This window comes from Pelophylax lessonae (genome assembly GCF_965119305.1).
Source record: "Pelophylax lessonae genome assembly, chromosome: 3".
NCBI classification, from domain to species: Eukaryota; Metazoa; Chordata; class Amphibia; order Anura; family Ranidae; genus Pelophylax; species Pelophylax lessonae.
Window position 1 is genome coordinate 609396489 of NC_138770.1, and position 27027 is coordinate 609423515.

The 27027-nt window shown below is 41.7% G+C and overlaps 1 protein-coding gene across 2 annotated transcripts in view; it reads left to right on the forward strand.

Annotated features, from left to right (window-relative positions):
• Nucleotides 1–25844, forward strand: part of SUSD4 (sushi domain containing 4) — a 263120-nt gene extending 237276 nt beyond the window's left edge. For both annotated transcript variants that reach the window (XM_082251802.1, XM_082251803.1), the window contains exons 6-9: nucleotides 10385–10576; nucleotides 11343–11487; nucleotides 18039–18397; nucleotides 25782–25844. In XM_082251802.1, coding sequence (XP_082107928.1) covers nucleotides 10385–10576; nucleotides 11343–11487; nucleotides 18039–18397; nucleotides 25782–25819 — 734 coding nt within the window. In that variant the 3' untranslated portion in view covers nucleotides 25820–25844. The remainder of the gene's footprint in view (nucleotides 1–10384; nucleotides 10577–11342; nucleotides 11488–18038; nucleotides 18398–25781) is intronic.
• The last annotated feature ends 1183 nt before the right edge of the window (nucleotides 25845–27027 follow it).

The window sequence follows — 27027 nt, forward strand, 5'->3', positions numbered from 1 at the left end:
TTGGACAGGAGGAGCAGCAAAGAGGGACCTGAGAAGAGGAGGACCTGGGCCACTCTGTGCAAAACCAACTGCACAGAGCTGGAAAGTATAACACGTTTGTAATTAATAAAAAAAAAAAAAAACAATAATTTTAATTGCTTAAACTGCCCTCATTTACAGATCAAAGTTTATCGCTTTGATCTAAAAGAACAAAATGATACTTTGTTTATAGTTATCTCTTAGCGCTAAGCAATGTTAGTAAACATTTTCTGGAGGCTCTTTTTTTTTTTTTGACAGCTGTGAGTGAGCAGAGAACGGCTCTGCGCTGTAAGAATCGTGGAAATGCTGGATTAAGATCGTGAGGGGGGTTGAATCAAGATTGCAATTTTTTAATGATTAAAGAGGAAGTAAACTCTGCTTTCTTTTTATTTGCTTTTTTCTTACCTGCAAAGTAAAGGCATAATGTGCTAGTATGCATCGCATACTAGCACATTATGTTACACTTACCTGCAAACAAAGCCCTCGTCGTCCCTGCTTGAGGCTGCATCCATCTTCGCCAGTCTTCCTTCTGGGTCCGCGGACTCCGGCTGTGTGACTGGCTGGAGCCGCTTGACATCACTCCCGCACGTGTGCGAGGGAGCCTCCGTTCCTTCAGAGCGCATGCACCGATGAGAGGTTGTCCCTGTCCAAGGAAGATAAAATCAGATGTTCTAACTCTTTCCAACTATAAAAAGAAATTGTATGTAGTTGGGTTTTAGGAATAGAAAGTAAATCAACCAGACTACAAATCATTGTTACACTGGTTATAATATCCCACATGTGATGGACATTATAAATGATCATTGAATTATTTTCCCTGGCTTACATCAGAATGAATAATACAATAATAAGCTGAGATTTTTATTTTTGTGTTTATACTGGCTGGGACACAGTTAACCTTCATGACATAACAGCACTGCCAGAAAAGGTCACAGACCAGCTCGGCTATGTAGGGCACCAAATGCTAGATTTCCCATCATGCTTTGCTGGCAAACGCTCAAGGGTGCCAGCTCAGGTCAACAAGCTGCCAGCTAACATCTAAACATAGCACCCCCCACCCACCCGCGCTCTCATATACCACCAATCCATACTGTGAACTCTGCTGCTTCATGTTAAATGGAACTGTACAATTTGAAGTGGCATCAGAAGGAGTCGGCAGTGCTGAGCCCTGTGGGCATGGCATAAATGACCTGAGAACATTGCCAAGTGTCTTGTTTGTGAACTTGTATTTGTACACAGGACAGCATCCTTGTCATAAAGCATCACTGCAGTGTGATAGCAGCTCATCATGGAAATCACACTTCTGGCACAGTATTTACATGCTATCAATTAGTAGTCTGAGCTCTTAGAGTGAACCAGTCATCTGTGTGGGCAAACTCAGAGCTGGGGTGGCACAAGTTCCTTGTTTCTAAGTCGTCTATTGTGCCCATGTCCCAGGAGAAACTGACTCTGGCTTTCATTGGTGTAGATATGTCAATGTAGCTGACAGGTTCCTAACTATGGGAGGCAAGAGCCAGGCAGGTACATAGTGGAGAGCATCTACTCACACCTGGATGGATAAATACCATTATTTTATCATACTACTTACATACACTCATCAGCCATAGCATTATGACCACTGAGGGGTAAAGTGAATAACACTGATTATCTTGTTACAAAGCCATCTGAAAGTGGGTGAGATATATTAGCCAGCAAGTGAACATGTTGTCCCCGAAGTTGATGTGTTGAAAGCAGAAAATAGGCAGGCGCAGGGATCTGAGCGAATTTGACAAGAGCCAAACTGCCAAGGGTCATTGAAGCACATAGGAACCAAAGGCTGACCCGTGTAGTCCAATCCAATAGAAGAGGTAATGTAGCTCAAATTGCTGAAAAATGTATTGCTGGTTTCCAATGGAAAGGTGGTAGAACACACAATGCATCACAGTTTGTTGTGTATGGGGCTGCAGAGCTGCAGGCCGGTCAGGGTGCCCATGCTGACCCGTATCCATAGCCAAAAGGGCACGTGAGCATCAAAGCTGGTCCACCGAGCAATGGAAGAAGGTGGGCTGGTCTGATGAATCACATTTTTTTCTTTGACATCAAGTGGATAACCGGGTGATTGTACGTCGCTTACCTAGGGAAGACATGACACTAGGAGGCATTATGGGAAGAAGGCAAGCCGGTGGAGGTAGTGTTATGCTTTGTCTGGTGGAGTCCATGCCACCATAGGTCAGGGCTGTTTTGGTGGTACAAGGGAGACCTACTCAATATTAGGTGGGTGGTTATAATGTTATGGCTGATCAATGTATATTCCAGTTCCTTACTAAGGAATGTAAGAGCTGGAGGGAGGAACCGTAGCTCATGGCAGGGGAGCAGGTATTCAACACACCGAGAAGTGTATATAACATTATATTCCAAATTGGTATATACAATATATTCACAATCCTGGCAGGTTCCAGACTGTGGGACATAAGACCTGGAGGGAAGAACCATAATAAACAGGGGTACAGGTATTCAACACACCAGAAAATGTATATATTGCTCAGCGTATATATTCATAATCCTGGCAAGTTTTTTCACAGAGAGGGAGGAACCATAGCATATGATAGGGGAGCAGGTATTCAACACCCCTGGAAGTATACAGTATATCATTATTATAAAACCTCTCAACTTTTTGAGATGGGAATGAGGGACACCAATTAAAGTGGTTGTAAACCCACTTTTATAACTTTTACCTATAGGTAAGCCTTTATTAAGGTTTACCTATAGGTACTGTAGATACCTCCTAAACTTGCACCGTTTAGGAGATATTTACATTTCATGCAGCCGATGACGTCATTGTCGCATGCGCTCTGAAGAAACAGCCGCCCGTGCTGTTTCTTCAGAGCCCTGTGCCGTGATCGGCTGCTCCCGCGCGCATGCGCGGGAGTGATGTCACGCGCTTTCAGCCAGTAGCATAGCGGGAGTCCACAGACCAGAAAGGAAGACGGCTGAAGATGGATTCGGTCTCCAGTGAGGATGACGAGGGCTTCAATTGGAGGTAAAGCCCCATACACACACGCAGATCGTCGTCATACAAATGTTCGTCTTTTCTCCCCGGGATGTCTGTGTCTGTTGAAAAGTGCAAAGACAGCACAAGGACAGCACAAGAATTTTGTCCGCAGACTTCAGCTGACTGCAGAAGTGATGTCATGTAATGGTTAACTTTCCCTGTGTTTTTTATTTTCTGAGCATGCCCAGTCTTGCAAATCTGCGGTCTGTCGGCTGATTTCTGTACTGACAGGCGAACAATCGTCCGTTCTGGTGTCTGCAGACAAAAATTTTCATGTTTGCAAGAAAGACTCTTGTCCGCGGATTGTGTGCAGACATCTGTCGGAGGCACCATACTAACACGCATACAATCGGCAGATCTTTCGTCCGCCGACGTTTGTATGACGACGATCTGCGTGTGTGTACGGGGCTTAAGTGTCACATAATGTGCTAGTTTGTGATGCATCCTCTGTCCAATCGCATTAAACTATGGGCAGATGGATTCCAGGAAGTAAATTCTACATGAATCATTTACCCTTACTTAAGATGGCCACAGACAGAAATGCTAGGGGGTTGTTTTTCAAAGTGATTTATCACCAAAATAAAGTATAGAGACATGGATGGGTGGGGGAGTTTGCTTAGAATATTAAAAATGTATTAAATAGTGTTTTTGGTTTGTGGTGCTCAGATGCAGTGAAGATCCACTTTAATATGTTTTTATGATTATTTTTTTTTTTTTTTTTAGCAATATTATTACTTAACTGTAAATTTCTTATGTATACCTATAACATTATATAAGTATTTTATTATTCAAATCCTTTTTTAATAATTTCAGCCCTGATGAAAGGAGCACATTTGAACCCCTGAAATGTTTAGATGTTGTTACAGATTCAATTTGAACTTTTTATTAGAATACATTTTGTTTCTCTGGTTTTCGGTGCTTTAGTGCAACACTCCAGGCCATTGTTCCCAGTCTCCAGTCACAGTCCGAGGGAATCTTAAGGCCCAGGAGAGCGGCCAGCGAGGTGTTAAAATACTGCAAGAAAACTAACATTTTTACAACATACAGATCGGGCAATCCCATCCATCTATCCTTCCAAGATTGTCATCCATGTCCCCGCAGGAGAAATTCACTCTTTCGGTTTTGTGTTAGTGACCATTGGCCTCAGTAGAGAACGCAATGGAAAATTCAAAATTCTTAAAATCTCACAGAAAAACGGTGAGGGAAAATATTCCAACAGTGACACCTGTGGTGGTGATAACTAAAAGAGGATATCCCCTCACTTTCAAAATATTGCCCCATACTTTCTGCTGTCTTTGGGACAGGAAATGAAGGTAAATCTCCATAACAGAACACAGACAGCAAAAACCATTCCACTCGATCCAAAACAACAACAAAAAAATAAAACTTTACATACCCTTTAGTTCTGAATAAAATAATATTCTGGTATTTGATTGATATGAAAGTAAATACTGTAGATAGTAAGAAGTAGGTATTTAATTGTAGCTTGGTTTAAAGCTGAGGGTATTTGTGAAGGACACCATTTTCAACAATGGTCTCTCTCTCCCTTGGCACTGCCCCTTAAAATTAGAAAGCTGGCAGCCATTCCAGGCTTTAAATACGATTCCTTTATTACATCCCAGCTTGACTATTGTAATCTGGTAAACATACTGGCTCCAACCCAAGCCATCCTGAACTCTGCTGGTCATCTAATCCAGGCCTCTGTCCCTTCACAACTGGGCTGCATTGGAGAGTCTTGCCAGTGCCTCTAAGCATTAGTCAAAGGCTGCCAAAGAAACTGTATACATATTTATGTATTTTTAAAAATATAATGAAATAATAGAATCCGGATATACAGTATGTGTGTTGTATATTTCATTGTTTTAAACATGCAATACCTTTTTTCATTTGTGGTCAATACAGGTGCATCTCAGAAAATTAGAATATCATCAAAAAGTTCATTTATTTCAGTAATTCAATTAATTACACACACCGAGAGATATATTTCATGTATTTCTTTCTTTTAATTTTGATGATTATGGCTTACAGCTAGTGAGAGCCCAAAATTCAGTATCTCAAAAATTAAAATATTACATAAGACCAATAAAAAAAAAAAAAAAAAGAATTTTATTACAGAAATGTTAGCTTACTGAAAAATATGTCCATGCACAGTATAGTATGCACTCAATACTTGGTCGGGGCTCCTTTTACATGAATTACTGCATCAATACGGCGTGGCATGGAGGCGATCAGCCTGTGGCACTGCTGAGGTGTTATGGAAGCCCAGGTTGCTTTGCTAGCAGCCTTCAGGTCGTATGCATTTTTGGGTCTGGTGTCTCTCATCTTCCTCTTAACAATACCCCACAGATTCTCTATGGGGTTTAGGTCAGGCAAGTTTGCTGGCCAATCAAGCACAGTGATACCATGATCATTAAACCAGGTATTGGTACTTTTGGCAGTGTGGGCAGGTGTCAAGTCCTGCTGGAAAATGAAATCAGCATCTCCATAAAGCTGGTCAGCAGAGAGAAGCATGAAGTGTTCTAGAATTTCCTGGTAGAGGGCTGTGCTGACTTTGGACTTGATAAAACACAGTGGACCAACACCAGCAGATGACATGGCTCACCAAATCATCATGGACTGTGGAAACTTCACACTGGACCTCATGCAACTTGGATTCTGTGCCGCTTCACACTTCCTCCTGACTCTGGGACCTTGATTTCCAAATGAAAAAGCAAAATTTACTTTCATCCGAAAAGAGGACTTTGAACCACTGAGCAACGGTCCAGTTCTTTTTCTCCTAAGCCCAGGTAAGACACTTCTGATGTTGTCTTGTTGGTTCAGGAGTGGATTGACACAAGAAATGCGACACTTGTAACCCATGTCCTGGTTATGTCTGTGCGTGGTGGTTCTTGAGGCACTGACACCAGCCGTAGTCCACTCCTTGTGAATCTCCCCCAAATTCTTAAATGGCCTTTGCGTCACAATCCTCTCAAGGTTTGCGGTTATCCCTGTTGCCTGTGCGCCTTTTTTTACCACACCTTTTCCTTCCACTCAACTTTCCATTAATATACTTGGATACAGCACTCGTTGAACAGCCAGCTTCTTTAGCAATGACCTTTTGTGACTTAAGCTGGATACACACTATACTATTTTCCGTAGATTTTTTTCCCTTTAGATTTACCAAAACCTTATAATATGAGGTCAGACCTAAACACTTTCAATTTATATGCAATCAGGCAGGCCCTTGCACTACATAGTTGAAGGTAAAGCCCCGTACACACACGCAGATCGTCGTCATACAAATGTTCGTCTTTTCTCCCCGGGATGTCGGTGTCTGTTGAAAAGTGCAAAGACAGCACAAGGACAGAAAAAAAGAATTTTGTCCGCAGACTTCAGCTGACTGCAGAAGTGATGTCATGTAATGGTTAACTTTCCCTGTGTTTTTTATTTTCTGAGCATGCCCAGTCTTGCAAATCTGCAGTCTGTCGGCTGATTTCTGTACTGACAGGCGAACAATCGTCCGTTCTGGTGTCTGCAGACAAAAATTTTCATGTTTGCAAGAAAGACTCTTGTCCGCGGATTGTGTGCAGACATCTGTCGGAGGTACCATACTAACACGCGTACAATCGGCAGATCTTTCGTCCGCCGACGTTTGTATGACGACGATCTGCGTGTGTGTACGGGGCTTAAATCTAAAGGAAATCTACCAACAAAAGTTGTATAGTGTGTATCCAGCTTTATCCTCCTTGTGGAGGGTGTCAATGACTGTCTTCTGGACAACTGTTAAGTCAGCAGTCTTCCCCATGATTGTGTAACCTACTGAACTAGACTGAGAGACCATTTAAAGGCTCAGGAAATCTTTACTGGTGTTTTGAGTTAATTAGCTGATTAGAGTGTGACACCATATGTCTATAATATTGAACTCTTTCACAATATTCTAATTTTCTGAGATACTGAATTTCGGATTTTCACTATCTGTAAGCTGTAATCATCAAAACTAAAAGAAAGAAATGCTTGAAATATATCACTCTGTGTGTAACGCATCTATATAATATGAGTTTCACTTTTTGAACTGAATTACTGAAATATTGTCCCCAAGTTACATGAAAATAAAATAAATATCAAATTATACAAAGTGAAAATTCTAATCTGTTTCGATTTAGTGCCAAGTCCATCTGTTCAAAATGTGATATTAAACACATAAATAGTGATGTGTATCTTGCTTCGTGAATATCCAACACCCATTATCTCAAAACACACGGTGCCTTTAAACTTCTCACAATATGTGTCACCTCTGTGCTCTCAGAACTTTCATCTCCAGGTAAATGTAGACTAGCCTGTAAATGATAATCCTCCCAGATTGGGACAGTATTTACTTCTTTCTCCATCTCCACACCTCTAGGGGCTCTCCATTTAAGCTTCCTGAAGGCTCCAATATTAGGGGAAGTACGGTCCGTTTAAGATTCTTATGTTGCCATATTTGTCCTGCCCATGTAGGCTGACCATTGGCAGATAAGGCACCCAGCAGCTGGCTACTACAAGGATCTGCCAGTTGTGAATGTAGGTTGCATGTTAACCACTATGCAGGACCCCACAGCCCTGGGGTTATGTCTTAAAGGGAGCCCGGTTTGGAATCCAAGAGTCTGCTTTACTAGAACATTCCTAAGGGTAGTATAACATAAAACAAGGGATACGGAGAAACTGTCAAATTAGACAATGAAATGCTGACCAATTTAATAAGGCAGGTCATGTAATTAAAAGCCCAGTTTTAAGAAAGTTAGAAACGTTATGATGGGTTCCAGTTATGACTCTGCTATGGAATACTGAGCTGATGAGTCCTGGAGTTGTTGATGACAGCAGGTCAGGGCAGAGAAATTTTAAAAAGGTATGGATATTTGTTAAATAGTTACAGTGATCCAGTTTGGATTAATGTAACTATACATGTACCATACCTGGCCGATGCCCCGGAAAGCTGGAAATAACTGAAGTAAAGACCATTACTGCAGTGATCTCCATTGCTTCCGACTGCTCTGCTGCATTGTGAACACAGGAGGTCGGCCGCTTGGCGCCAGCTTCATTTAGAGAATGCTGTTCATTTTCTGAATGAGTGCAAAGCATTCTCTGATTGGATGAGGTGGAGAGGCAGGGCAGTTACATCACTAGAGTAGCAGTTTCTTCTTCATGTACTTCCAGCTTTCAGGGAAATTGTCTAGATATGGTACATACATTGTTACATTGGTCCAAGCTCCAATGTAACCATTTATAAAATATCCATACCTGAAATTCTTCTTTAATTTAAGGGTTAAAGGGGAAGAGGGAGTAAAATACCCTCTTAGGGTTTTATTCTGTGTTCTCTAGAATGAATTACAATGAAATGGACAGTGCCTAAACTGCTGATCTCAGCTAATCCACTTATTGATCCTGCCCAACAGTGACACTGAAAAATTTCTACACTTTGGAAAGCTACTCCGTTTCCTCAGTTCCTCCATTGGCAGCATATTACACAGAGATTACAGTTCAAAAGTCTACCCATACAATACAAACCTGTCTCCAACTTGGCTCCTCCAAATGATTCCTCACTAATTTCCAGACATTTATTTATTCTTTATAACAGGTACTTATATAGCACAGTCAATTTACGCAGCACTTTTACATATACTGTACAGGTATATTGTACATTTTACAAATGTATATATTCAATCGAATATATTCCTCGCGCCTAGGAGTGCCTAATAAAAATGGGTAATGTGGCTGCTAAATAAAAAATAAAATTTAATTGTATTGGGTGAGCAGCTGCTATAAAGTGCAAAGTGAATGTATAGGAAATCCCAAACTAGATGAGATAATATAGCGCTTGCTGGTGTATGCAGGGGGCCGTAGGAGTAAATTTACAATATAATAGTACTATCCTAAAAGCTCTAAAATTCTAAAAAGACTGTACCCTTAAAACATAAATATCATATAAATATAATAAAATATAATCAATAATGTGCCAAGATCAAGTCCAACAAATCACAGTGGAGATAAAGTGCTGAGTGAAATTCAAAAATAGTTCATAAGTGACTCAGTGATGGGTATTCCCAAAAAAGTGCAGGTGCTTGGTGCTGGATCCTCCAATGGACCAGGAAATCCAATCATGCAGATGGTAAAGGGTAAGATGTAAACTCACCAGATAAGGTGGGTCTCAACTGCCTTACGGCGAAGAGATCGATAACGCTTTAGTGACCCTCCGGGTCAGAACGATGGTGACTGCTGGGCTCTTATCCCTCTCAGCCGGAATCCCCCAAGTGGGGTAAAAGGGTTCCTCACCACCTTCTACACCTTCAGCATTCACTATCCACCCGCCATAACTGTTTGCGTTCCAAAAGCTGCATTCCAATGCGACACTCTCTGTATTCCGAACGCACCCTCTCCGCCTTCCTATACCCATCACTGAGTCACTTATGAACTATTTTTGAATTTCACTCAGCACTTTATCTCCACTGTGATTTGTTGGACTTGATCTTGGCACATTATTGATTATATTTTATTATATTTATATGATATTTATGTTTTAAGGGTACAGTCTTTTTAGAATTTTAGAGCTTTTAGGATAGTACTATTATATTGTAAATTTACTCCTACGGCCCCTTGCATACACCAGCAAGCGCTATATTATCTCATCTAGTTTGGGATTTCCTATAAATTCATATTGTACATTTACATCAGTCGCTGCCCTCAAGGAGCTTACAATCTTATGTCCCTAACTCACATTCATACATACATATTCTATGGCCAATTTATATAGGAGCCAATTAACCTACCAGCATGTTTTTAGAGTGTGGGAGGAAACCAGAGTTCCCAGAGGAAACTCAGGCAGGCACAGGGAGAACATGAAAACTCCAGGCAGGAAGAAATCTGAAGCACAACCCTTGCACTGCAGATTACTTTGTTACTATGTGAAAAGGTCACCTTATACATGGATTGCTGATCAAGCTTTGGTCTCTGCTATCTGACAAGGCACACACTGCCCCCTTATATAGAGCACTTCTTCCTCCCGTGCTTTCTATAAAGGTACATACTCTGATACTTGTCTTTGGAAATGTTTTATATGTTTGTATTATCATTATATGTACTACTCACTCCCATTTATATTTATCATTTTTTTTTTTCAATAATGATACTAATAATGTAGAGAAAGTTATAGGAACTAACCTAATAACTTGAAATTGATTGTAAATTATTTGATATGCCTTGCAAATGCCACAAGGAATTGGAATATCCCTGCGCTAGTTGAATGGTGCATGCTGGCAGGGGTCTCTCCGCTTGTTAGAAAAATTTGTGTAATTTTTGTTTCTTACATTTTATATCTTTCAGTTTGCCCTCTTCCTCCGATGGTGGCACACGGGGATTACATTTGCCATCCACAACCCTGTGAACGCTACATCCATGGAACTGTAATCGAGTTTTACTGTGACCCGGGCTACGTTCTCTCCAATGATTATAAATACTTCACTTGCCAGTCAGGAGAGTGGTTCCCAACTACTCCACTCTACTGTGTCAAGTCTGGTGAGTCCTCCTGGAAAATAGCAATGTACTAAACTGTAGTTTGGATTGTATGAACATTTTTCAATCGGAACTTGGGATTGTTGCAGCATGAGTAGTTGAGTGCAAATTATTATCATAATGGTTTTATGGGTGAAATCAATCTTGTGTTTTGAGATATTAGTAACAATTCTAGTGTTCTTCCCTTGAAAGGCTTGGTCCATCTCAAATTCAAGTATCAGTTTTCAACAGTTTCTTCTATGTCACTTGGTGAGATCTCATTGACTTCCCAGGTCCTATTGCAAACATTATGAGGGGTTCCCCAATTTAGCTTAGTGCTGGATTCTTCATGATATTATAGTAAGAGGAGTGTAATACACAATGGTGGTTAGTAACACCCAAAACTCCCAGATGGCCAGAAACAAAGTCAGGATTTACAGCAAGGAGAGCTTCTTCTTAGATAAAAGAAGCCAAGGATCTGACAGCCCACCATACTCTACAAAACATCTACTTAAATATTACATTTGGGGGTAATGACCCACTGAAAACATGATGATCGTGCAGTTTATTGCACCTTCCGTATTGGTGGCTTATTGCTTTCTTGAATTGTTCCTTTTTCACCATATAAAATGACACAATCCCTTATGATTATGCAAGTCAAGCATTATGCAAGTCTAGCAAGGCGGTTATTGCATTGTCAAAATAGAATGCTCATGACCCCCATTCTTAGACATTTCCAGGCTAACCTTTGGCATATATTTATCTCTGCCTTTTTTATTCTTTTCAACAGAAAAATCTTGGCCAAATACACAAGAGACAATGCTGACAACATGGAAGATTGTGGCTTTCACAGCAAGCAGCGTCCTTGTTGTCCTTCTGTTGGTCATCATCGCCAGGAATTTCCAGACTAAGTTTAAGACTCACTTTCTTCCCAGGTGTGTCCAAACAGGCATATTCTTTTGAAAAGACACCTTGAGAATTTTGCATTGATATAAGGAGTTTTCATTAAAATGATAGTCTGTGATCCTGCTTTAAAGGTCATTGTTTAGGCACATCCAGGTATTGGGTGAAAACTCTATGTTTCTGTCTCAAATTGTTTTCCTGCATTGTCATCCTGTTATAGGATATATTGTATTGGATTCATCATACTCCTTAAGCCGATATATATCGAGGGCCGATATGCACTTTCCCCGATATATCGGAATCGGCCCCCGGAGGTTAATGATATTTCCGATATTTCGGGAAAGTGCTGTACTGGAGTGATGCCTGCAGCTACAGTAGAGGCATCACCCCGGTACCGGCGTCCATAGCCGACGGTCGGCTGCCTTGTAATGACAACCGATGCGGCTGAGAAGCCGCTCAGCTGTAATTAAAAGGAGCGGGAGGGGACCTCCCCTCCCCCTCCTGCGGCTCGTCCGGCTCTCCCGGCCTGCATGGCCGCCGAAGACCTGATCAAAGCTGCATTCAGCTCTGATCGGGTCTCCATGCAAAAACCCGGAAGTGATGTCATGACATCACTTCCGGGTACTGTCGCCAGATTTAAAAAAAAGACAGCATTCAAAACAGCCAAACTTGACGTTTTGAATGCTTTTAAGTGCAGAGGAGGGGTTTGGGGTATTTTAGACCCCCAGATCCCTCCACAAGAGTACCTGTCAAGAAAAAAAATAAATACAATTTTTTTTTTAAATGTACGAAAATATCGGCGCATATCGGCCGATACCGATATGCATTGGGCAAAATCTCGGTATCGGCAATGAAAAACCGATATCGGTCGATCACTAATTATCACTACACCATGGTGAAGATCCTTAATTTACAATCTTGTCATAGGAGACTACAAGTGGCCGTGCTAAAGGAAAATTGCAAAGGCATGGTCTACTGTTGTCACCCTCAGAAAATTTGCACTGGGAATGACAGAAAGTGGCCCTGAAAAGGCTGCAGGAGATCAGCATGGCAAATATGCATCAATGTATTAAAAAAAAAGTAAAAACAAGTATTTTATTTCCGAAAATTGCAATTATTTATGATACACCGTGCGTTAGCAGTGGAAATCTCATTCAGTTACGATTTACATGTATGTTAAATAATGAAGTATAACTTCCATGTAACAATTTTGTCATTCCTTATTCATCATCCTTGTAGGCATAATAGCATAATTAAAGTAGAAGCAGCACGCTAGCAGTTGAAATGTCACCATCCTAGGCCGGGGTGCCTGTTTTGCTTGAAAAGGAGGAAAGCTTGCTTCTTAGGTTCCCGCGATGAAGCTATTGTTAGATGTCTCATTCCCTAAGAATGCTGTCAAACAGCGCCAATGTTTCCACGGTATAAAGTAAAATATAAACAACTTGGCTGGAATATTGGAAACAGCTGCCAAGTGACCCATATTCCATCTCCAGTGTCTGCGGGCTGACACCCTGCCAGTTTAATGCATCGTCACTTTCATTGTAGTCAGTTTTACTCAGAGGTGGTTATTAAATTGTTTTATCACATATGTGGAAAAATTCTAAATAGATTAACAGCCTGGAATAATTTAGCTAAGAGGCTGCGAAAAATACACATAATGCCTTTTCTGCAGTGACGGCGGGTTTGTGTTTTTTTGCAATGATATAAACGTCTTCTCAGCGTCCCCCTTTTTTTTTTTAGCATAACTGGTTTTAGGAAAAACATGAGTGGTATTGGTTAAGTTATAACAAAATGTACAATAGAGATATTATTAGGTACTAGAGAACAAAGCAAATAAAATCCTCAGCACATGTCCCCGTTATTTAACACAAAAATCCTATTTAAGCTGTTTCAACAATTTGCCTTAAGAAAAGCAGTATTTGGTACATGCATTTGCACATCTCTACATGGGAAGCCACATTGGTTTGCCAATGGAACCCCCAAAAAGTCCCTTAGCCTAGGACTAGGTGCACATTAGTCAATGCCATGAAAAGTGACTTACAGTGGATCGCTTTTCAGATTGCAGCTAAGGAGCCAATGTCGAGCATTCTGGAGGCGATCCTGCCACCTCCTGATTGCCTGTTTGGTTTTCTTTTTATTTCATTTGTTTTTTTAACCACTTAAGGAGCGCCTGCCGCAGTTATACTGCGGCAAGCAGCCCCTCCTGCACAAACCAACGTAGGTCTACGTCGGTCGCGCACCTGCAGCTAGGGGGCGAGCGTTCACCGCCGGCGGCGCGCTCCCGGCCCCCATTCGGCAGCAGGGACTCTGATGCACGGGGCAGGCAGGTTGCCCGTCGTTCCCCGCTGAGAGAGAAGAACAGTCAGTTGTTGTAAACACAGCTGACCGTTCTTCTCTCTGGAATGATCACAGAGTGCCTGTGATCCTTCTATGTAGGATCACAGGTCTCTATGATCATTTCACAAGCCCTGCCCCCGTACAGTTAGAATCACTCCCCTAGGCTCACGTTTAACCCCTTGATCACCCACAGTGTTAACCCCATCCCTGCCAGTGTAATTATTACAGTAATAGTGCATATTTTTAGCACTGATTACTGTAGTAATGTCACTGGTCCCCCCAAAAGTATCAAAAATGTCAGTTAGGGGTACGAGCTGTCCGCCACAATGTCGCAGTCCCACTAAAAATCGCAGATCACCCCCATTACTAGTAAATAAAAAAACAATAAAAATGACGTAAATCTTTCCCGTTGTTAGTAGCCGCGATAACTTTTGCACAAACCAATCAAAATACGCTTATTGTGATTTTTTTTTTTTTACCAAAAATATGTAGCAGAAAACAAATTGGCCTAAAATGTTAAAAAAATTAGATTTTTATATTTTTTTTGGGGGGGGGGTGTTATATAGCAGAAAGTGAGAAATATTTTTTTTTTCTTCAGAATTGTCGCTCTTTTTTTGTTCATAGCGCAAAAAATAAAAATAACAGAGGTGATCAAATACCACCAAAAGAAAGCTCTATTTGTGGGGAAAAAAAGGACATCAATTGTATTTAGGTACTGCGTCGCACAACCGCGCAATTGTTCATTAAATTAACGCAGTGCCGAATCTCAAATAATGGCCTGGTCATTAAGGGGGCAAATCCTTCCGGTCCAGAAGTGGTTAACAGACATTTATAATGGGGCCAAGGTGCCACAACTGTGAGCCAAGCATTTGTCTTGCAGTTGTGGAACATTAGCCCCATTCATTTGAATGGTTGAGTTTCTAAGTGGGGTGCAGCGGCAATACCACACACAGTCCCAGTGCGATAAAATGAAAAATAAATGCAAAGATAGTTCACAAACACTCAGAGGGAAGGAGGGTGGGAAGGCAGCCCTGCTGGGAACACTCAGTTCCAACAGAGAGTAGGAAGCCGGTTTCAGCCAAACTGACAGCGTCTGTAGAGAGGGGCAGAATGGAGCCTGGCTGTCTTGAGCCCAAGCAGGCAGAGGTCAAGAGAGGTCGTGAAGGTTACGCTTTCCCTTCTCATCAGGAACCTTTTCCTATCACTAGTACTGTCCCTAACAGAGTATCTTTTCCTACACTACTCACTCGCATACAGCGTGCCAAACCCAGGAGTCAGGGTTCTAAATGGACTCTGCCACACCTAAGATGGCCACCAGAGTGACATGGGTGACCAGCATCCAATTGGATCGCTGCTCCAGTGACTCAGAAAACCATAGAGGAATCGGGTTCCTCATGATTTCCTCTCCCTCTGCATTTCTGCTGTGGTTGAGCGTCACTTGCAGTGGAAATACCAGACTGCACCTGCCTACAAGTTTGATAGGCAGTGCCACCTGTCAACTTGGCATGCTGCGTTAAAAAGGCCACGACACAGAGCGCTACAATTGTGGCATGTGAACAGCCTCCTCCAACTGTATTTTACACTTTACTCTTAGCCACCTGTTTTTAATGACTTGGGTTCTAGATCTTTTTTCCTGTGTCTGGCAATTGTTAAATGACCTGCTAGTAATAATTCGATAGTATTGCAAAAAGTTATTGATTGTAAGATTTAGGATAGCTAAAGAAGGATTGGATGGGGTTAGAATTCCTATAATGTGCAATTCATTCTTAATGGCACCTCTAAGCACCTTCTTAATGCATCTGCAATGCATCATGTGGCAATGCACCAACGTGCATTGCCCTGTACTGCCCAAATGTGGCATGCACCTTTTTTTGTTGCATTAGGCAGTCCATTCTAATAAATGGGCTGATTTAAGTAAATGCACATTAAAAAGCATGCAATAACGCAGCACAACCTTATGGACAGGTCCTTACTTTAGTTTTACCTTAGCAACCTAGGACCTATATAGAAATAAATAAATTGAGAGCAGGCCTTTCTTGGAGGTAAAAAAACAGGATAATTGGCACAAGTAGGAGTTCGCAATGTCACCCCAACTATATGTGGATGGAATAGGAATAAGAGGGGGGATCAGCATAGGGAGTCCATATGGATTCTGCTCACTGTAGCGGTTGCTAGTGAAGGAGGTAGAAGCAACTCTGGAGAAACAAGGAGAGATAACACAGCGCCTTCTAAGTGCAGCAGATAAACAACTGATTACTTTACCAAGCTTACCTTTGGGAGTACGTTTTTATCAGACCTACATTAAAGTTGTTTATCTGCTGCACTTAGAAGGCGCTGTGTTTTTATCTCTCCTTCTTTCTTAGAGGGAACCCCAGCCTCTTTTAAAGTGTATGTCTGAGCAAAGAAAAAAAAATATCCTCTATATTTCCCCAATACTTGTTCGTTTCACTATGTTTTGTTTCTTTAAAAATGCTGCAAGTAGAGAAAAATACCTGTGGATCTGCGAGGAAATCGTAACTTCCTGTAGTGAGCAACGCTGCCTCTGATGCACTGAAATCCGAAGCAGTCCCTGAAATAATAATAATAATAATACGGTGACCTATTCAGGTTGCTAATGTCGAATCTTGGTTTAGTAGAGTATTGTCCATGCAAAAGTAACAGTTACAGGAGTTGGGGCAAATTTTATAATACTGTCAGGGTACTTACAGAAGTCAGAATTTATACATATGGTTAAATTTATTTTCCAAAATAAAATAAAACCTGTTGCTGGAATTGCTTTAAGGGCCCATTCACACTTGCCTGCACACTAAGGCCCCTTTCACACGGGTGAATCCACTTGCTCAGCAGGGGATCTCTCTGCTCCGCTCCACTATGCAGAGTGGACACAGACACAGTTCCACTCTTCTCTATAGGGAAATCGAATGGAAGCAGACCGCGTGTCCATTTACATCCAATCCGATCCACCAAAAGGATGGAAAATAGGACCACCATCCATCTGTTTTTCAGCTGCTCAGCAGGGAATCTCTCTGATAGCAGAGTGGACACAGACACAGTCCCACTCTCCTCTATAGGTCAATCGGATGGAAGCGGAGTGCCTGTCCATTTCCATCCGATCCACCAAAAGGATGGAAAAGAGGACCACCATCCGTCTGTTTTTCGGCAGCCAGGATCAGATCAGATGGGGAAGGGTGTCCACATGTCCGCTGATATAGAAAACAATGCAAGGTCCGATCAGGTATGCCTAAATAAAAAACTAACAGGTGGACCTGATTGGACAGCCCGTGTAAAGGGACCTAAACTAGAGTGGTTTAGTGTGTGGGCAGCTGTCCATTTCAGTTGCAGTGAGCCAGTGGTTGGGGGTGAAGTGATGCATGTTTTATCATTCCTTGAAGTGCAGAAAAAAACACTGTGACTTCAGTCATATCAGCTTCCAGTTTTTACTGTCAAAGCTTAATTGAACAAGCAGAAGTTAGAAGCTGATTGGCTACCATGCACAGCTGCATCAGATTTTGCACTCTCCAGTTTTAGTAAATTAACCTGTGTGTTTACTGACCGCCACACCACGCTGCACCTTGCTCACACACGGTAGGGTTTTTGTTTGAATATTCATAGCTAAACTGTTCATCAGCAGGTATACATTTATAAATGTTTTTTCTAAACTTCACTTTAAAACAAATATAATTACTCCCCCATGTTGGGGTGAGCTGGTCTATTGTTTTTGTATGTTTTGTTTGTGTGAAAACTTCAATAAAAAGAATTTTCCAAAAAAAAACCAAATATAATTGACCCAAAAGCATTAGGCCCCTTTCACACGGGCTTTTTGATCAGGTCAGTTTTTCAGGCGGGCCTGATCAGATGCTCCATGCACCTCTATGGAGCGGCGGATGTCAATGGTGACATCTCCGCTGACACCTGCTGCTATCCGATCCGATCCTGTCCGTAAAATCCAGACAGATGGAAACCCTATTTTCCATCCGTCTGGAGGATTGGATAGGATCAGATGAAAATGGACAGGCGGTTTCATTTTCATCAGATCCCCCATAGAAAAGAGTGGGGATCTGACAGCTCCGAGAAAAACGGAAAGCCGTTGGGCGGTAAGCCCATGTGAAAGGACCCTTAAAGAGTTACTGTCACTTTATCCTTTCAGGAAAAATAATAACAGGAACATTGTACAAAAAAAAAATCAAACAAAAAATGTATGAACCCAACACAATCCTTACTCATATACATGGTCTTCTTTTCCCAGAAGCCCACAGGACAGCTCCGCCGAGCCGGATTTTGTAGTGGTGGACGGAGTTCTGGTGATGTTACCTTCCTATGATGAAGCAGTCAGCAGCGGGGTCAACATTACTCCACCAGGCTATGTGTCCTCTGCAGGTCAGAGGAGCCCAACACAAACCGAAGAATCTCACCCGCCCGCTTATCCCGGCAACCCCAATTCGGACAGTATATGTGAGGAGTCAGAGACCTTCGATAGCTTGCTGGACTCCTCCGACCTTGGCCACACGTTACATTCCTCCTCCATGACACACATGAGAAATCCGGGTACTCAGAACATGAACAGCGAGGCGGCATCTACGAGTCCAAGCATCGACATTGCAGATGGTAACTGTTCTTAAAGTGACTCTGTCACCAATTTAAAGTGTGTGTCCAGCCAAAAATGTTTTTTCTAGCTGTAAAAACCCAACGGGGGTTCTAATCCTTCCCCACTTTATCCAAAAATGTTTTGTTGGACATACACTGTAAAGTCCAGTTGAACCTGTTGCTGCCCAAGTAACGCACTGGGTGGCTAATGTTTCTGTGCTAAGAGCGTGTTCACTGTGTCTCCCAGCACAGAGACCAAGCCGTTAAAGACAGCTCTCAGCACCCACTAACGATCAGTAGCTGTCGAGACCAGCTCCTGATCATGTGACCACAGAGACAGCCAATCACAGTGGTCAGATGATTACCCATCTTTCCCGTCCCCCCCTGGGCTTTTATAACCTTTTAAAGGGACACAGGAAGGGGTTAAATAATCTAAATACTCTCCAGGTGTGTTAAAAAAAGGTTTGCAAAGTCTTTCAGTTTGTTTTTAGCAGAAATGAGACACAGCCTGAGTAGAAAAGCCCGCCCCCCTGCCAGCTTGTTGCAGAGAAGGATAGTTTTCAATGTGGAGTCAGACCTATAGCATTTGCAGGCAGCAGGGCTCATGCTCCTACCTCCTATCCATCCATTGGCAGCCATGTGCTCCCATTGTGGAGACACTCAAATTAAAAGTGTTAGGACTGCAGGTAAAACAGGGTGACGTGTTGTGGCCCTGCAGCTTACACATGCGTTTGCAAATGCGTGTCAACTAAACCCCTGTTCTTTATTTATATCATGAGACAAGTCTACTTGGTTGGTGGCAGACTGGAGGGTGAGTACATCAGACTGGGGGGTGGCTGGCTTCCATGCACCCCTTTTAATCCTTTCAAGCTTCGTTTTTTCTGATACAGGGATGGAGACGCTGGGCATTACCTGCTGGTGTCTCACCTAAAGTCCCACATAGCCTACATTGTCCTTGGTAATAGGCCAGCTGTATCTCTGACTCAGTGTTGGACCTTTGTAGACAGAACGCTTTTTACATACCGACAGCAAGGGTCCTTCTCTGCATGATGCTGGCAGGGGACAGGCTTTTCTACTCAGGATGTGCCTGCATTTTAAACAAAACTGACTGTGAGACGTTAAACACCTTTTTTTGATGTATTTTCCTGATTTCAACTAAATTCAGTTGGGCTTTCATTTTCATGCTAGAACTAAATAGTACTAACGTTTTTTTTTCTGTAGAAAAAGTTGTTGGATTTTAATTCAGTTTCATATTTTATATTAAATGTGGGAAGTCCATTATTTTCTCTTCACTTTCCCTGTCTGTACACACCTTCATTCTGGTACATGCATTTACAGTGTACTTTATGGGACCTAACACATTGATTCTACAGTCATGCTGAGTTGGCTGGGCTTTTTTTTTTCCAGCATCAATTTACCATCAATCCATACAATATTTGATGGTCATCTGACAAATGGCCTTTAAAAAGTGAACAGGAAGTTTTTTCTCTAATTGTTTTACTTCAACCCTGAAGTTAGACTCTGCTGTAAGAACAAAGGAAATGAAAATCCAGTTGTAGATAGCTAATTGGCCTTACCCACTTGATTACAGGTAAGGCCGGCCATACACAGTGCGCATTTCTTTTCTGCAACCACAGGTTTGCTTGATTCCCCCATCAACAGTCAGTGCCGAGAGGGGAATCCCTCCTGCTGAGCCATTGGAGGGGGAGGGGGGGCTATATCAGCCGCTAGTCGCAAGTAAAAATCTGGCAGGCTGGTTGTACTCAAGTTGATCGATTGATTAACTTGATACATTCAGTGTGCCCATACATGGTGCAAATCTCAACCGGTTCCTCCTGAACTGGCCAAGATTCGAACCGTGCATGGTCTGCCTAAGGCTGCTTTTAGGCCCCTTTCACACAGGCTTTCCGATCCGATCCGCCTGTCAGTTTTTTAGGTGGACCTGATCGGATGCTCAATGCAGCCCTATGGAGTGGCGGATGTCAGCAGAGACCCTATTTTCAATCCGTCTGGGGGATCGGATCGGTTTAGGTGAGAACGGACGGGCGGTCTATTCTCATCTGATCTCCCATAGAGGAGAGCCGGGATCTGACAGCTCCATCTCTGCACACATAGTGGAGACGGAGCTGTCATCCATTTGCTCGGCGGGGATCGGCGGATCGATCCCCACTGAGCAAAACGAACTCCGTCGGGCGCACGGCACTTGTGAAAGGAGCCTTACACTGATCAGTGTTTCTAACGTCATTGTGTTCGAAAAAGCAAAAGAAAAATGCATGACCATTACATCTTATGGAACTCTTCTCACCAGTCAGTTGCAGGTCACTTGCGTTTCCTGCATGCTGCATTTTGGTTCATGTTTAAGACTGCACCAAAAACACACCTCCTTATTGAAAACTCACCCGGAATTGCATTTTTGATCTGGTTTTTTTTTGAGTCACATGTCCTTTTTTTACAGGTACAAGCTGATATCAGGCAACCAAAAAACACACCGGAAACGCAGAAAAAACACAAGCATTTTTACCGAGTTTTTGAAACAAAGCAGTTTGAGAGCAGCCAAACATGCACCACTCACCAAAAATGCAGCAAGCACCACTTTTAAAAACGCAACTGAAAAGCAACTGACCGGTGTGAAGAGTTCCATAGGATTTAAAAGGATGCATTTTTCTTTCACTTTGCTTTTGTTTTTCTACTTTCTGGTTCATCTAAGGTACTGGTGACATAACCCTGGCCCCACAAATGGCCCCTGGGAAGGCAGTGCCTTCAGGGACATCTTGCTCCTTAACTCAGATTATTGTACTGCACATGCACAGGAAGAAGTGTATGATGTCATGTGCCCCAACTCCTGCAAACTCCTCTATTAGGAAAAAAATCTTTCTACCCCGAAAAGTCTCTGAGAAATGTAATGTCATACAGTGCATGTATGCTATGGGACTCATTACTTCCTGCACTTCATCTAGCACATGCGTGGTACCATAATACTGCCAATGAAGCACAGCATCATCGAGGGGCCAGCACAGGAAGCAAGGAAGTAGAAGCTAAACGCAGATTACATTATTTTTTAAAATGGCAGTGCGGGGACACAGTTGGACCAGAGGCATATGCAAAGTGCATATACATGTAAGTTCATATTTATAATAGGAGCGCACGAACCTGGCAGAAAGACCGGGGGAACATGTCAGCCATCTCAGCGGGGACAGCACAGCGCTGGAGGGCTTTGTTCCGAGGGGAGTGTTTCATTATTTGCTAGCACATTATGCCATTGCCTTGCAGGTGTTTTTTTTTTTTTTTTTAACAACATTAAACTTATTCTCCTTTGATAAGAGATGCTTGAGAAAAGATATGATGGCAATATACAAATATCTTGGTGATTCTAGCATAGAGAATAAACAACTCAGTCTCAGGGAGTATAAGAAGACACGGGGGCCACTCAAAGAAATAGGAGAAGCGTTTAAACCTTAAACTGCATAGGGGGTTTGCACTGTCAGGGGGTAAGGGTGTGGAAGTCCCTTTCACAATCGGTGGTGTCAGCAGGAAGTATTGGAAGTTTTAAAAAACTCTTAGATTGGCATCTTAGTGAACACAATATACAGGGATATGGGAAAGGATTTTTTTTTTACATGAACACACACACACTCACACAGGTTAAATCTCCACATCTGGTCCCTGCTTTTGTTGGGAGCAGCCTTACCAGAGCCATCAATTGTTCTGATAATTTTAGCACCTAATTTGTACTGGTTCCAGACTTTTTTTTTTTTTTTTACTATGGCTGTGAGCTGCTTTACCATCTTTATGAACATTAAGACTTTGTTCACTTACTCAGATATGTTTGAAATCACACGATCACAAGATAACATCACAATCATCAAAATCACAATCATCAAAATCACAAGATCATTAAAGCATTAGCAGCACTCAACAGGTGTGTGATACACCATATCAGAGGTGGGGGACTTGAGTCACATGAGTTGACTTGAGTCAGACTTAAGTCACCAGTTTGAGGACTTGAGACTTGCTTGACTAAAATTAAAGACTCGACTTGATTTTGACTTGGCATTCATGACTTGAGACTTGACTTTGACTTGAGACAAATGACTCAAAATGACTTTACTTTTTTAAGTTATTAAATATTTGCATTTTCTCAAGATGTGTTAAAGCAAAATGAATGTGCCGGTTATGTTTCGGACACCACAGTCACTTAAAACACCTCAGTTTTTTCTGATTTTTAGGACACTGTCTGTTTAACAATGAAAATACTTAACATGTTTTTAGTGACTGTGGTGTTGAAACATGACCCGACGAAGGATTTTGAGCTGTTTGGGCATTCAAAGTGTTTCTTTAATATGCTAAAACATAAAATTAGTGAACATATAGTGCATATGATCAAAAATAATGAAATCAGTCCATAAAACTACAAAAAAAGTCCATATGGATAATCAGTGTCAGTGTAAACAAGGTCAATCCTCCACCAGTGGTCCTTCACCCAAAAACAGAAATGCGCACTCACCAGACCATGTTGCTGTCTTATTAGGACAGCTAATGCGTTTTTGTATATTATACAGCAGGTCTTGAGCCAGAAAGCAAATCAGAAGAGAGGATGACACCGGAAAAAATTCCTTCAAGTACTCCAACCAGCAGGAAGTTATATCAATAGATATGCAAGAGAGAAAATGCTTTCCATAGTGTAGTATTTCTTAAAAACAACTAAAAACAAGAAAAAGCCAAATACAAAGGTCCAATCTTCAGAACATCACTTACATGAAAAGCCACCAGAACCCACAATAGCACTGGTGGCTAGGACCTCTTGCATGTAATACTGCTCTACGGCTGTTTCGCGTGAAAACGCTTCCTCAGGAGCTATGGAAAGCATTTTCTCTCTTGCATATCTATTGATATAACTTCCTGCTGGTTGGAGTACTTGAAGGATTTTTTTCCGGTGTCATCCTCTCTTCTGATTTGCTTTCTGGCTCAAGACCTGCTGTATAATATACAAAAATGCATTAGCTGTCCTAATAAGACAGCAACATGGTCTGGTGAGTGCGCATTTCTGTTTTTGGGTGAAGGAACACTGGTGGAGGATTGACCTTGTTTACACTGACACTGATTATCCATATGGACTTTTTTTGTAGTTTTATGGACTGATTTCATTATTTTTGATCATATGCACTATATCTTCACTAATTTTATGTTTTAGCGCTGCAACCTATTTTTTCAAATGTTTTTTATGTTTGTATATTCACATTGTTTGCAAGCTGCTGATTAAGTATTTTATTTTAAGGCGCTGACTTCACTTTTATGTTTGTTTCTTTAATATGCCAAGAAAAAAGCACTAAGCAGTTTTGTTAATGTTGAAAATAAAACAAAACCTTTCCTGACCACTGACTTTTAAGCCCCCGTTCACATAGAGGCGACCTGTGAGGCGACCTGGTCGCCTCACAGGTCGCCGCAGGTCGCCTTCCATAGGGAAGCTGCGGACCCGTTCTAATAGGAGCGACACAAGTTGCTCCGACTTAGAAAAAGGATCTGGAGCTTCTTTGGGGCGACCAGGAGGCGACCTCCATAGACTTCAATGTTATGAAGTCCGTGGCGGCCGCTCCGAGGTCGCGGCGCGCTGCTCGCACCGCGACCTCGGAGGTCGCCACCCGAAGTCGGATCGCCCCTATGTGAACGGGGCCTTACTGATTTAAAGGTGAAAATTGGGGTAGATCAGTATTTTGACTTGATTTGTGACTTGACCAAAATAAATGACTTGACTTGACTTGACTTGACTTGCTTGACTTCTAGCAGGGACTCGACTTGACTTGCTTGCCTTTTGCCACAGTAACTTGGGACTTGCTTGAGACTTGAAGGTTAAGACTTGCACATGTGTGACTTACTCCCATGTCTGCACCATATGTATCCAAAATAGTTCAAAATTATTATTACACCACATGATCGATGCGACTGATAGGAGTAAGATGGCTCCACTTAAAAATCCTGACAGTGTTCAGAGATATCGAACATAACAGCCCCTTCACCACACCTCGTGAGGACCTTCCCCTTCAGATGTTACACTCACCAGATCCCTAACCACTTCCGCACTGCTCACTAGAGCTCTACTGCGGCAAAGTGGCTCGATAACGTCTGGCGACGTAGACCTACGTCGCCAGGCATTCCTCTCTCTTGGCGGCGCGCGCGCGCCGCCAGAGGCTCGCTCCCGCTTTATTCAGTCACAGCGGGAGTCGGGCCAGGGGAGGAGCAGCGGCGATCGCCGCTGCTCTTCCCCGATCGTCTGGGAATCGAGTCTGGAGATCCGCCCGCTTGTGTAAACAAAGCGGGCGGATCTCCTAAGTGACAGACAGTGACAGATTGCAGGGTTCAGCATAGCTGAACCTGCGATCTGTCCCTGTGTCACTTAGTCACCTCCCCCCACACATGTCAGTAAGCACCAGGCATACATTAACCCCTCCCTCTCCAATAAAATTAACTCCTTCCCTGCCAGTGTCATTTTTACAGTAACAGTGCATATTTATAGCACTGATTACTGTAGTAATGTCACTGGTACCCCCAAAGTGTAAAAAATGTCAGTCAAGGGTCCCGATCTGTCCGCCGCAATGTCGCAGTCCCGCAAAAAAAATCAGAGATCGCCGCCATTACTCGTTAAAAAAAAAAACACCAAAAACGACAGAAATCTTTCCCTTAGTTAGTAAACGCAATAACTTTTGCGCAAACCAATCAAAATACGCTTATTGCGATTTTTTTTACCAAAAATATGTAGCAGAAAACAAATTGGCCTAAAATGATAAAAAATTTGGGTTTTTACATTTTTTTGGGGGGGAATTTCATATAAAAAAATGTGAAAAATATTGTTATTTTTTCAAAATTGTCGCTCTTTTTTTGTTTATAGCGCAAAAAGTAAAAATCGCACAGGTGATCAAATACCACCAAAAGAAAGCTCTATTTGTGAAAAAAAGGACGTAAATTTCGTTTGGGTACGGCGTCGCATGACCGCGCAATTGTCAGTTAAAGTCGCACAGTGCCGAATCGCAAAAAGTGGCCCAGACGTAAGACAGCAAAATCCTCCGGTGGTAAAGTGGTTAAAAAAGAATCACCTTTAGATATTGTCCTAATCGCATAAGATCTCCCTAGACTTCAGTATCCTTCAATTATTACAGTGTTTCCCAAATTCAAAAGAAATATGCTACATAGCGTTATCCTTTGCCTCTCAGATCTCATGCTTTCATCTTACTCTACTAGAATCTGCTCTCTGCTATTTTCTCTTCCACTTCCTCACTTTGTTCACTTTCTGTTCATTTACCATTATATTGCAAAAGGAAACTTAGCAGAGTTTATTTTCCTAGGGTTCAGTTGGGCTTTACGTTTATCATCCTGGATGGTTTAAAAGTAACTTTCTATTTTCTTTTTGCAGAAATTCCACTAATGGATGAGGATGTCCCTGAATCATAATAAAATATAGACAATGTTAAAATTATTTTCTGTGTATTTTAATTATTTCTAAAATAAAGCTATGATATTTTGGTGACTACTTCTTCCACTGGAACTGCAATAATTCAGGCCAAGCAGAGTGAGCGATAAAAGGACACCATTGTTGATTCCAAAGACAGATGGGCAGAAGATGGTGACAGGAAGCATGCCCAGTGACACGTGCAATGACATTTTTTTTTTTCTATCAATAGCGAAGTTTACTTGTTCATTCTACATCGGCCGAGATAAAGGCAATAAAGATATATCTATGGCCAAATACCGATTCTGTTGAAGGCCAAAGAAGAGGCTCATAAATAGTTTTCTACCCTGTAGGTCCATTTGAAGCAGACGAAGACCCACCAATACCTGTAACTACATACTGTATGTGCCTTCCTCCAGAATCCCTTGCAACCAAACCATGAAATCTTCTCTGACGTAGCTCTTGTCACTTGGCAAATAAACACTCCGATTACACAATGGTTGTTGAAGGTTTGAGAGTTTTTATTCTCTGGTGCCTGGAGTGTTCTTAGCCAGTGTGATTTCTGTGCAAGCATTTGTGGAATATTTAGGTTTACCTGAAAATAAGTTTATTAGGAGAGATTTTCCCACTTTCATATGCAAATGTGTCCCCTTTATTGTCCATATAATGTCAAAAAAGTTAAATAGATTTTTTTTGGGTTGGGTAGACATTAGTTAAAAAAACAAATGGATTTTTGCCATCTGTGTCCCATTGGAGAGATTTGTCTTTAATTTCCTGTCCTGTAAACACAACTGGAAGTTAGAGGAAATCTCTCCAGAGTAAAAGAAAATTATATTTTAGACAGTTGTCACTGTAACCACAACATTAGAAAATTTCCCCTCTTTTGGTTTTCTGGTGACAACACAGTGTTTTTTATTTTGCTCCCAAACGAGGCCGCAATAAAAACCTGAGAAAAGTTTTTACTCCTTCCCACTCTATCCAACAATAAAATAACAACAAAAAAGCTTTGCTTTTAGATACATTCTACCACCATTTTTTTTCTCTTGTATTAAGATTTATTTGGAAGCCTTTAGATTTGTAGTATAATTAGGCTTATTTTTTTTTTTTTTTTTTTTTAAGCGCTGCGCTGTTGTTTTTGTGTTATATTTTTTATATTGTTCTCCAGCAATATTGTGTCAGTAGCTTTCATTGAAATAGGTGATTAACTGAA